The sequence below is a fragment of the Jaculus jaculus genome, chromosome 12 (assembly GCF_020740685.1).
Source record: "Jaculus jaculus isolate mJacJac1 chromosome 12, mJacJac1.mat.Y.cur, whole genome shotgun sequence".
Classification (NCBI taxonomy): Eukaryota; Metazoa; Chordata; class Mammalia; order Rodentia; family Dipodidae; genus Jaculus; species Jaculus jaculus.
Genome location: NC_059113.1, coordinates 18003509 through 18016464, shown reverse-complemented (window position 1 = coordinate 18016464; position 12956 = coordinate 18003509). Strand labels below are relative to the sequence as shown.

The 12956-nt window shown below is 50.7% G+C and overlaps 1 protein-coding gene across 1 annotated transcript in view; it reads right to left on the bottom strand.

Annotated features, from left to right (window-relative positions):
- Positions 1-2135: 2135 nt before the first annotated feature.
- Positions 2136-12956, bottom strand: part of Scara3 (scavenger receptor class A member 3) — a 40385-nt gene continuing 29564 nt past the window's right edge. Inside the window, exon 6 of the mRNA XM_045131268.1 lies at positions 2136-3964. Within this exon, the coding sequence (XP_044987203.1) occupies positions 3513-3964 (452 nt within the window). The 3' untranslated portion in view covers positions 2136-3512. The remainder of the gene's footprint in view (positions 3965-12956) is intronic.

Sequence of the window (12956 nt, the reverse complement as noted above, 5' to 3'; positions counted from 1 at the left end):
AAACTGCCCATGTTCCTGTAAATAAGCACAGTTAAAGTCATTGGTTCACCACGCTAGCCTGGGGTGGAGTTGCCTTCTCTATCTGGAGTATAAAGAAATAAATCCACTTCCCACAACTGTGGACCTGACTCAGTGGGTAAGAATGTTTACTGTATAAGCTCGGGGACCAGAGATCGATTCCCAGCACCCAGATAAAAACAAAACAAAACCTGGCGTGATTCTGTATGCCTGAAAATTCAGTGCAGAGGGAGGCAAAGAAAAGACATTACTGGTCAGCCAGTGTAACTGAAAAGCCAGGTTTATTGAGAAAGTCTGGTGGTTTGAATCACATGTTTCCCATAAACTCATGCGTTCTGAATGCTTGGTCTGAAGCTAGTGGCAACTTGGGAAGTGGATTTTGTTGGAGGAAGTGTGTTCCTCGGGGCAGCTTTGAGGTGTGATAGCTAGAGCTCAGCTCACTCTCTTTCTTTCTTTCTTTCTTTCTTTCTTTCTTTCTTTCTTTCTTTCTTTCTTTCTTTCTTTCTTTTTTTTGGTATACAAGGTAGGTAGAGTTTATTACCAGGTAAAACATGGCATTCTCAAGAGTAACAGTGGGAAATGAGCAAAGGGAACTTTGTGGAGGAAAACGCTCTCAAGGGTAGGGTGAACAAATGCAGAGAGAACATTGTTCAGCTCACTGTCTTACTGCTGTCTTCCACTTGCTGTGGCAGATTGTGATGCCCAGCCTCCACGCATGCCAGGCTTCCCATGCCATCGTAAAGCTTTCCCTTGGCATTGTAAGCCAAAATAAACCCTTTCCTCCCACCAGCTGCTTTTGGTTGGGTGTCTTGTCCCAGCAACACAAAAGTCACCACAACAGACTCTTTCTTATGGAAATAAGAAAGAAGAGAGATAGGGAAACCCTGGTGTTCTCCTCTGGCCTCCTCACACATGTGCATGGGGCGTCTGCACATACGTGTGTATATACAGTGTACACACACGCACACACACCAAAAAAGAGCAAGTAACATGACGCTTCCCAGGAAGTCACGCAACACTGTTCCGTTCTGTAGTGCTGACCAGATCTCACCGTCACCTACCTTAGAGTCACTCCTGCTCTGTGTCTCGTTTTGCCACACGTCCCTGCTCCCTTCTTTCCCTCTGGTTTCAGTTACTCGGACTCCAGGACACTGGCTGGTCTCTTACTCTCGCTCTTCCTGGCCCCAGAGCCTGCCCTAACTCTTCCCCCACCAGTAGCTTGACATCCAGCGTCAGAGTTCTCTGCAAGTTTGCTTGTGAATCCAAACTGTGAGCGGACTCCTCTGTCACACCCTTCCTGTCATCGTTAGGCCACCACCCGAGTAGCACCTTTCTGGACCTGTCTTAGCCTCATCACTGATACGTGTCCCCAAGGACTCCTTCCTCCTGGTCCTGGCCTGTTTCATGCTCAGCTCTCACCATGTCCCTGTCCCCTAGAAGAGGTGACCAGGTGGGATTTAAGTTTCACCCCCATGCACTCCAAGCCTGGAACTCAGTGCCCCACTTATCACAGGTAGCACAGGGCGAAGGACCTTGTGCCGCACTGATGGTTGGAGGTGTGGCCTCGTTCATTCCCTTCCCAGTTCTTATACTTTTTTATTTACTTCCTCTACCAAGCACTTCACCCACTCCCCCACCCCCTTCACCACCCCACACACAACAGTGCAAATCAGTGCTCCAGACTTTGTGCCAACCTTGCTTTAACAGCCAATGATTATTCTGCCATAAATTTCAGGCTGGAATGGGCTCTGGAAAATTTCCAAGGAACCCATATAACTTCTGTTCTTACAGGTCCTATGGAGTTAGGCCCCTTGGGGCAGATCCACTCTGGTCGCCTCCTCCTTGACGGTTCTATCTGCTTGTCTCAGAGACCACAGTGGGGAGCTAAAGCTGTAACTCCAAGGACCTTGGCCAGTCCTGTTTTCCACTCTTGGTTTAGCTAAAGGTCTATAGCATTCAGCTTTAGCAGAGCTCGGCACTTCTAGAATGAGGGTCCAGGGCATTAGGCCTAAACGCCTAAGTGCAGGACCCTCCACACTGATTCCCCTTCCAAGGTCAATAGGAAGCAAAGCCCTCGGAAGGCTCATGCCCTTAGGTTGGGTAGAAAGACCAGAAGACACTGGAAACAGCTCTTTACTGGGTCAGTAATATTATGGTCACATGATATCATATGTAGACATGACAGTTACATGGCATGGGGGGAGGTGGGTAGTGCAAGCCAGTTGCACATCCATGTTGAGGAGGAAGGTGGCAGGTTTCTAAGGCAGGGCACAAAAAGGTGGGGGCCGCTTTATATTGAGGCAGGCCAGTAGAGACCTTCTTCCCAGTGCTCCTTCTGCTGGCACAGGCAGGGGGTTCATGGGGGGCGGGCGGTGGGAGGTGACATCAAAGGAACCTCTTACAGATGTCCAGGCTCTTCTCCCGTCTCATCCGGCTTGTTATTCATGCAGAAAGGACTACAGCCATCCTGGGGTCATATAAGGTCTATGGGTGGCTCTAGGCAGGAAGATAGTCAGAAGCAGGTGACAGCCACCCTGATATCAAGGATGGGTCCTCCCTGGCCACCACCGTGAAACCCACTAACAACACAGTATACCAGTCAAGGTGGGCAGCTTCGTGTAGAGAACCTGCATGCCCACCTCGTGCTTCTACTTCCAGCCCTGCAGCATTCCTGGGAGCAGGTAGCAGACAGACAGACAGACAGACAGACAGAACGTCCCAGGGCTGCAGGGTCTCACCATGCAGATGAAATACCTGCCTGGATTTCTTCCAGATCACTCCTGAGATGCTGAGGCAAGACGGATGCCGGGAATTTTTTTGAACATGTAAAATAAAAATTAAAAAAAAAAAAAACCAAACAAACACTAATGAAACTTGTCAGGGGCACAATGCCCGAGGCCTGAGAATACCATCCAGGATCGGTTCCCACTGTCCCCAGAAAGGGCAGAGGCAGCAGCCCCCCCCCCCCGCCCCCCGCCGTGACTCTGTTCCCGTGACTGCCAGGAGAGGCTCGTCCAAGGGGCTTTAATACAGCACACACAAAGATTTCCTTGGGTCTTTTCAACGAGGGGGAGCCATAGGAAACTTCTGGCTTGTATGGACATTGAATCACTGGAGAGAGAGGAGCGAGTCACCAATCTGAGAGAGATTTAAGATCTTCCAGAGGTAGCCACTTCCCTGGCAGGCTTGGTCACAGGAGAGTGCGTTTCTTCTTCTCTCTCCTCCTGCCTGGCCAGGGAAACTCACTTGGATCCCTGGCGAGCAGGGGTGTGTGCGTGCATGTGTGTGTGTGTGTGTGTGTATACACACGTGTGCAAGGAGGCTACTTTCCTATGGTACAGTCACTGTTGGGGAGCCCAAGGCTACAGGGTCAGCTCTGGGAGACACCCCCATATCTGAGTCAAAAGCCCACCATTGACTGTAGGCGGGCTTCTGAATGCTTTCTCTGAGCCTCTTTCCCCACCTGAATGGCATCATCCGGCAGGGGACCTGTCTCAGTAGGGAGTATGGCTTCCTGGTGGGCCTGGGGGCCCAGGCAGACCAGGGGGACCCTGGATGCCTGGTTCACCCTTAGGCCCCATGGCCCCCCGTTGGCCTGGCGACCCTGTCTTCCCAGCAATCCCTGGCTTTCCCTGAGGTCCTGAGGGCCCTGGAGACCCTGGGGGGCCTTCTGGCCCTGGGGGCCCAATGTCCCCTTTGAGGCCTGGCTGTCCCCTTGGCCCTCCAGTGCCAAAGCTGCCCTTTGAGCCTTTGAGGCCTGGGAAGCCTCGGGGGCCAATTGGACCTCTTTCCCCGACAGGTCCAGGCTCTCCAGGCTGCCCCTGAGGACCTTGGGGTCCCGGGGGACCCAGGCCGCCAGGATCTCCTTTAGGTCCTTTGCCACCCACAGGACCTTTCGCGCCCACATCTCCTTTGAGTCCTCTTGGTCCTGGAGGGCCGGGAACACCTAGCGTGGAAGAGAAGAGGAGACGGGTCACTCATGAGGTTTCCTGTAAACAGAGAGGACACAGCAGTAGCCGGAAGTCAGATAGAAGCCCAGCCCAGGGATGCTACCTCTAGACTCTAGGCGATGGCTTTACCATTGGTGGAACAAGGAAAAGAATAGCAGGTCTGAGAGTCACAACCTCTCAGAGACCCTGCGGCCATACAGCATCAGCGCGTGACAGCGCACGACAGCGTCCCGCATCCAGCCTGGCCCATTGCTGTCTCTCCTGATTTTGACTTCCAGGCATGCCTGTAAGCTGCACACACCGGCAACAGGGCTGCGAGCTGGACCGTGCTGGGAAAATGCCAAGGTCATCCAGGAGGGTCCATCTTGCTGTGCAGGCTGTTTAACCCCCTACATCTCCGTGTGGGCTTTTCTGTCTGCCATTCTCACTTCCTGCCCCACCCAGGTGACCTCACCATTTACCTGGGAACAGGGATGGGGAGTCACAGAACATATAGTTTGAAAAAGCCAAGAAAGAGAGATGGTTTAGTGGTTAAGGCACTTGCCTGAAAAGACAAAGGACCCAGTTCGACTCACCAGTACCCACGTAAGCAAGATGCACAAGGGGGTACATGCGTCTGGAGTTCATTTGCAGTGGCTAGAGGCCCTGGCACACACATTCTCTCTCTCTCTCTCTCTTTCCCTCTTTCTCTTTCTCTCTCTCAAATCAATAAAACAAAATATTGAAAAAAAGAAAAAGCCAGCTGGGTGTGGAGGTGCACACCTTTAATCCCAGCACTTGGGAGGCAGAGGTAGGAGGATCACCGTGAGTTCGAGGCTACCCTGAGAATACACAGAGAATTTCAGGTCAGCCTGAGTTGGAGTGAGACTCTACCTTGAGAAACCAAAAGAAAAAAAGAAAAAGAAAAAGCCAAGAAAGCATGGCACCAGAAGCAAGTGTAACCCAGCATGATGCGGGCTCACAGAGACATCCCAGAGAAAAGGTCTTCTCTCTAAGGAGCCCATGTTGACCACTCCTGTCTGTCTGACTGTCTCTGATTTTTTTCAAGGTAGGGTCTCACTCTAGCTCAGGCTGACCTGGAACTCACTCTAGTCCCAGGGTGGCTTGAACTCAGTGATCCTCCTACCTCTGCCTCCCGAGTGCTGGGATTAAAGATGTGCGCCACCACGCCCGGCCCCTCCAGTCTCCTCTCTGAGCTCTTGAGTCTGAGTCTTTCATTGAGACATAGAAAGAGAATCCCAGGGCAATGCTGGATGCATATCTGGTGGACTCTGCTAGACCACAGATGAAGACAGTGAAGGCTACGTCATCTCACATCCAAGCACCAGGCGCAGAGCTCGGCATGCGGTCAGGAGAGGTCAGGGTAAGCTTGAAAAGGGGAGTTCCCCAAGCACCAACTCTGGTGAGGTGGAGCCCATGCCATCAGTGGGCCGGGCTCACGTCCTTCCATCTGTGTAGGCCTGAGTGTCACTGCTTCTTAGAGTTGTTCCAACCCTGCAGACGCGCAGAGGTGGCATGCACCACGGTCAGGGTGTGGGGGACAGGGTCAGCCTCGTGAGCACGGGAGCTGAGGACAGCAAGGACTCCTGCTACTGCGAGGCAAAACACCATGCACGCCTGACTTTCTTCTGAGGTCTGTGGGGAGGTCAGCAGGTAGGGTTGCTGGGAACTGTGAATCCCAGAGCTGTCCTGGGAGCCTATACCCAGGACTCTGTGAGAACTCATTTGCTATGTCAGACTTTGTACTGGAGTGTTTTAAGCTTTTCTTTTTGGAAGCCTGGAGAAGGGGAGAGTGGAATGGGCCACCAGATGCATGTGCCACTTTGTACATCTGGATTTACATGGGTACTGGTGGGTAAAGAAAGCATCTGTAACCACCGAGCCATCTTCCCAGCACAGCGTCCAATGTTTTGAGTTAGGTAGGATTTCGTCCAGTTCTTTCAACTGAGGCCCAGAGAGGTGAAGTGAAATGGGATTTGAGTGACGACTACAAGCCTGCAGGCCTCTTGAAGAAAGGGATGCTATGTGCCAGGAACTGACAGCATTGTCCCCCTACCCCCGAGTTGCCAGAATACAGTTCTGTGGATCCAGGACCCCCTCATTCTGGCTAATGTGACCTTTTGCCCCCATGCGCCCCACTGCCGCTGCCTCCACTGCGTGGTTCTAGGTGGAACAGAGTTAGTGAATATCACCCTCTATTATGACCTAAGCTTTAAACCAGAGCCCGGCCAGCCAGCCCCATCAGAGCCAATAAAAACCTCCCAGTCTGCTTCTGCCATGGCCTGTGGCTCTGCCTCAGGGCTCACGTGGCACGCCAGCAGAGGGGCTGAGAAGCTGTCTGCCTTTGAGGTGGCTGGGGGCCGCAGCTGGCGGATGATGGCAGAAACCTGGCCCCCGAGAAACCCAGAGACAGGACCTTGGCTGTGGTCTCCAGAGATCCCCCCTCGCAGCACAGCCACCAGAGGAGCCCAGGCTCAGGCTGATGCCCCACACAGGCCTCGCCTCCCCCAGCCTGGCAGGCGTCACTGGGAACTGGCAAAGCCACAGTGTCTGTCCTCATTCTGCTCCTGGCACCTGGACTGGCTGAGGTTTGGAGAAGCAAGCAGGGGCATTCAGCAGTGGAGAGGCCCCGTGAGGCTGTGCGGGCGGCACGACAGCGCTGAGCAAGTGCCTTTCCGTCCCAGAGCGCCGTGTCGAAGGGAGAGCTGCACTTCACCTAATTGATGTATGCAGCCGAGTTGCACTTATATGCGCAAGCAGCCTGTGCTTAATACAGCTTCACAGAAGGGAGCAGCACTTAGCAATTTCCAAGTACCCCTATAGCTCCCCAGTTCCCTCTGCTGAACTGCCCTCCTCTTCTCTGACTGGGTGGTCACTTCCCCCCCCCCCCAGCTTCTGTCCCTGTTTCTTCTTGGAAGCTTCTTTGAGGCTCATCTTCTACCCTCCCTGGAATAGAGGCTCTCTGTCCCCACATGCCCAGGAACTGGCCCAGCCCCCCCCCCAACCTCTCTTTGCTCTTGACCTCTGAGTGGAACTGGCCACACTCCTCATCTCCAGCTTGAGGCGTCCCCTCATAATGAGGAGTTCATGCCCTGCACCCAGGCCAGCTGATGGCCCTCACTTTCTCTCTGGGACCTGCTTTTCTCAAGACCACCATTGTCTTGGAGACTTTTCCTCTTGGCCCCAGGGAGCAGCCACCAGGGCTGTATCTAGGGTCTCTATTCCAGCAGTGGAAAGAAAAAAGAAGGAGGACCAAGTGCCCACATGTTCTGGTGGACGTCTGGACAGAAGCATCCGTTTGGGTCACATTGTCTACTTCACTGCCTCAAACATGAGTGTAGAGAGGATCCTGGGAGAAGATCCCACTTTACACACACTCCTGGCATGTCCACCCACCACTGACCCCATTGCTGAGAATCCAGATGTGGCGCCCCAGTGGGTAGAGATCAAGTGGAAGCAGGTCACTGTGGTGGTTTGAGTCAGATGTCCCCAATAAACTCATGTTCTCTGAATACTTTGTCCCCAGCCGGTGGCAGTATGGGAGGTGGGGCCTTGCTCCTGGGAGCTGGCATTGGGATGCGATAGCCAGTCCCCCCTTACTAGAGTGGGGCTCTGTCTGTCTTGCCTTCAGTTAGCACCAGGAAATGGAAGGTAGGTGGAGGCTGATCAAGGTTTTCTATAGGACAGGGTGCCACTGACATGTTAGTAATAAGACACTGATGTAGGCAGGGTATAGGGCAAAGGAGGGGAAGGTCACGGCTGCCCTGAACAGAGGAGAGATTTCTCAGACCTAGAAGCAAACATTAGCCGTGAGAGCTGAGGTGAGGAGTCCTAGGGAGGCCCATCATTACTTAGGAAGACGTGGGCTATAATTAGGCTCCTGGGCCCATTACTGTCCAGCCACAACTGACTGCATGTCTGAGATAAGTAGAGTGGGTGGATCTGTGGTCTGCATTCAGGGGAAGATGGAGGCACAGTGGTGGCCAGGAATACTCAGTTTCTCAAGACAACGACCCTTGCCCATCCCTGGTGAGGTGGGCCATTGGCAGAAGAGATCACAATGCCTTTCATTCTCAGAGGCTCGTGGTTTACCAGCGTAGAAGGGATTAGAAATAGAAGGAGTGCTATTGGGAATGGCCCAATGGCTGGTGCAATGACATGAACCTCAGAGGCCCCAAGGTGGAGTGTTATCTCTGGCGTTGGCATGTTGGGAAGTTGGCCTTGGGTTCTCTCTGTTCCATGATCCTATTGACCTGCTCTTAGAATTCTTAGTCTTGGCTATAGTCATCAGAGGATCATTGGAAAATGCTAATGGGGCTGGAGAGATGGCTTAGCAGTCAAGGCACTTGCCCGCAAAGCCTAAGGACCCAGGTTGAATCCACCATATCCACATAAGGCTAAATGCAGAAGGTGGCACATGAGTCTGGAGTTCATTTGCAATGACTTTAGGCTCTGGTGTGCCCATTCTCTCTCTCCCTCTTCTCTTTGTCTGTCTCTCTGAAATAAATAAATAAATAAAAAGAAAAATGCTAATGGACTGGTACGTCTGCCTAGAATGGACTAATTTACAACCCAAAACACCCACCAATAGCAACAGAACTGTTGGAGAAAAGCCAAAACACAGGTTTGTGATGGCTCTGGAGTATCACTAAGGGCTGAGATCCCAGAAGAAGCTCCTTGATGCCAGTCTCAGACAGCATCTTCTGGTTTCCCTCCTAAGGCACCATGGGTAGTAATCAGCCTGGCCAGGAAGACTGAGAAGACCCACCGAAGCCTGCAGCTCTGAGGCTAAGGCACCAGGGAGAGCTCTCAGCAGCTTTATAAAACTTGGGAGGCAGAAATGGAGTTCACAGATTCTGGGCCCTTCCATTTCCACCTGCCCACTTGGCTGCCATGCCTCAACAGAAAGATGGGACAACTCTGCTTTCCTGTTGATTCCTCAACCCTTTGGGTATATTGGTCGTTTGAATGTAAAATTTCCCTCATTAGCCTCATATTTGTGATTGAGCCTCGTACTCAATCCCCCCAGGCTGGTGGCAATTCGGGAGGTGAAGCCTTGCTAGGGGTGCCATGTCACTTGGGGTGAGCCTTAGGGTGTTACACCCCAAGCGCCCCATTTCCAGAGATAGCTCGCTCTTGCCACTACTTTCCAACTGTTGTGACAGGATGTGATGCCCACCCTCTGCTCTGCATGCTTTTGTCATGGGTGACCACAGATCAAACTCTCCCTTGAAACTGTAAGCCTGAACCAAACCCTTTCCTTCCTTTTTAAATATTTTATTTTTATTTATTTGACAGAGAGAATGAAGCATAGGAAGAGAGTGAAGGGGAGAGAGAGAGAGAATGGGCTTGCCAGGGTCTTCGGCCACTGCAACTGAACTCCAGATGCGAGCGCCACATTGTGCATCTGGCTCACAGGGGTCCTGGGGAATCGAACCAAGGTCCTCTGGCTTTGCAGGCAAGTGCCTTAACCACTAAGCCATGTCTCCAGCCCCAAACCCTTTCCTTCTATAAGCTGCTTCTGGGTTGGATGCTTTGTCCCAGCAGTGAGAAGGTAACTGCTACTGTGTGGGAGTCTGATGGAGTGCCGTTTAAGAAACAAGTGTGCTCTCCCTTGGCTTCTGTCCTTTGGGCCTTCATTTATTTGTGCATTGAACACACGCTTCTTGAGTTTCCAGGGGCCATGGATGCTGTTTGGAATTTTGAGTAGGACGAGGGACCTATGCCATCAAGAAATTTTGCTTCATGGGCTCAGGAGACGGCTCAGTGCTTGCCACACACGTGTGAGGACCTAAGTTCAGACGATTCCTCATGAAGTTGGACGTGGTAGCTGGCATCTGCAACGCAAGCACTCCTACAGGGACAAGGCAGGAGAGACAGGACAATCTTCTGGAAGCCTGTAGGCCCACTATCCTGGCACACACAGTGGTGAACAACAAGGGACCCTGCCTCACACAAAGTAGAAGGCAAGGACTGTCACTAGAGGTTGTCCCGTGACCTCCACATGTGCACTGTGGCAAGCACGAGCCTGCACGTACATATCTGAATAAGCATATGCAGGGGTCATACAGAGCGAGAGAAAGAGACAGAGACAGAGAGAGGCAGATTAAAAAAAATAAATTTTGTTTTGTAATTACCCCTTATACTAGGATGTCCTTTTATAGTTTATTTGTTTTTGGTTCACATCACTGTTATCACTGATCCCCACAACTACCCCATGGGGTATAGTCAGGGCAGGTATTAATATTCCTATTTGTGGGTGAGGAGACAGACCTGAAAGGGACCAAGAGTGCTGCCCCAAGTCATTCAGCTAATGAGTAGTGATGTTTTGTTTGTCTCCAATTCTTATATTTCTACCACGGAAGCACTACAGGCCATCTGTTTAGTTAATGGAGCTCAGGGAAGCCTTGAAGACCAGCTGTCCTAACCAGTCATTTCAGATGACAAAGCAGAGGTCAGAGAGAAGAGGCAATTTTGCCTAAAGCCCCAGAGCAAATTAGAAACCAACCTCCTTTTCCTCAATAGGCACTTGACACTTTCCACACTGCCTGTGGCTACTGTCGTCTCTCCCCATATTCCAGCCAGGGCTGTAGCCTTGCCAGTGGGGAGACTCACCACCACTCCACAGGCAGAGCCCTGCACCTTCTGGGTGTGAAGGGATGAGGGACCAGCGCCTTTTTTAGGGTGGGGCATACATTGTCAGATACAAGAACTACCAGGAGGAATGTTGCCCAACAAACACAACTTACAATTGCACTTTAGAGGCCACACACATGCGTATTTTAGATGAAATACAGCTGGAAGGTTTCCATGGAAATACCTCTTATTTGGCTTCATTACAAACATAAAAATATAACAATAAGCAAACATAATCTCCTTCATACGAATCCACCAATCTAGGTTAACTTTTTTTTTTTAATATGAAAGAGCCCTGGGGCAGAAGAAACATGCAGGTGAACCATTGGTCACATGTGCTGAAACTGGTAGCCCACCTTGTTCTCAATCTAAGATGAGGCCCCCTGATGAGAACTCAGCCAGGATCAGACCAGCAGCCCAAGTCAATCACTAAGACGTCCGGCTGTGACTGTTCCTGGGCCTGTTTCCATTTCTCCCCCTCCCTGCCCCATGCCCAGTGGTGAAGCAGGACCTAGGCTGACATATCTTCTGGGTCTCTGTAAGCTTATACTCTCAGCATCTTCTTTTCTGGGTGGATAGTGGATACGTGCATCTAAGAACTATGGTGAGGGGCAAGGAGTTTAAAAAGTGATCAGCACTTACTCCTTAGTCACCTTGTCTCAGGTCATATAAATATATAATTTTATTTATTTATTTATTTGACAGAGAAAGAGGGAATGAGAGAGAGACAGAGAGAGAATGGGCACTCCAGGGCCTCTAGCCACTGCAAAAGAACTCCAGACACGTGCACCCCCTTGTGCATCTGGCTAATGTGGGTCCTGGGGAATTGAACCTGGGCCCTTCGGCTTTGCGTGCAAATGCTTTAGCTGCTAAGCCATCCCTCCAGCCCTCAGGTTACTTTTTTGTTTTGTTTTTGGTTTCTTGAGGTAAGGTCTCACCTCAACCCAGGCTGACCTGGAATTCACTCTGTATTCTCAGGGTGATCTCAGACTCACAGCGATATTCCTACCTCTGCCTCCCAAGTGCTGGAATTAAAGGTGTGTGCCACCATGCCCTGCTCAGATTACTTTTTTAGGAGGTGGAGACACCAATATGTTCCTTTCTACTCCAGAAGTCCCCTCTTTTCTGCAGAGAATATGGTCTAAGGACTCCCATAGATTCCTGGAAACCACAGACAAAAGCAAATCCCATGTTTTTTTTTTATTTTTAATCTATATATACTTATGAGAAAGTTGGGTACCTGTTATGGTTTGAATGTGAAATGATCCCCATAGGCTCATGTTTCCTTGGTCCCTAGTCAGTGTGGCTGCTTGGGAAAACAGTGGAGCTTGTACCCTTACTGGAGGAAGTGGGTCACTGGGGCGAGCCTTGAGGTTTTATAGCCAACCTTGGACCTTCCTGTTCATCCTTTCTTTCTGATTCTGCATACAATGAGACCAGGTCTGCTTCATGTGCCAACTGCCATGCCCTTCCCAATATGTCTCCTCAAAATTATAAACCAGGGCTGGAGAGATGGCTTAGTGGTTAAGGCGCTTGCCTGCAAAGCCTAAGGACTTATGTTTGAATTTCCAGGTCCCAGGTAAGCCAGATACACAGTGATGCAAGTATGTAACATATCCCATGCACACAAGGGGGCACATGCATCTGGAGTTTGTTTGCAGCGGCTCAAGGCCCTGGCATGCCAATTTTCTCTCTCTCCCTGCATCTCTCCCTCTCTCTCTCTCTCTCTCTCTCTCTCTCTCTCTCTCAAATTAAAAAAAAAAAACAACACAAAACTATAAACCAGAATAAACCCTTTCCTTCCTTAAGCTGCTTTGTGTCAGTTATTTTATCACAGCAATGAGAAAGAAACTCATGGGCTGGAGAGATGGCTTAGTGGTTAAGGCATTTGCCTCCAAAACCAAAGGACTTTGGTTCGATTCCCCAGGACCCACGAAAGCCAGATGTACAAGGTGGTGCATGCGTCTGGAGTTCATTTGCAATAGCTGGAGGCTCTGGCAAGCCCATTCCCTCTTTCCCTCTCTCTGTCAAATAAATAGATAGATAAATAATAAAGTTAAAAAATAATTCACAAAGCACAGTAGGAGATTAATGACAATAAAAGGAAGTAGTGCAATTAACAATATAACACAGTAAGTCACATAACTATGGGCTCTTCTCTTTCTCCCTTGCGGCTTCTGGAACCTCCATGTCACAGTGACTCTATATGCGATCAAGCGTGAATAGGTCCTGCAGGCACAATGCCATGAAGAAGTGGCCCAAGTGCCCATGGTCCCCATTCCTACTACATTGCCTTTCTCTTTCTGTCTGTGCCTGTCACCTCATGGAGTGTTTCTCGTGACTGCATGTGAA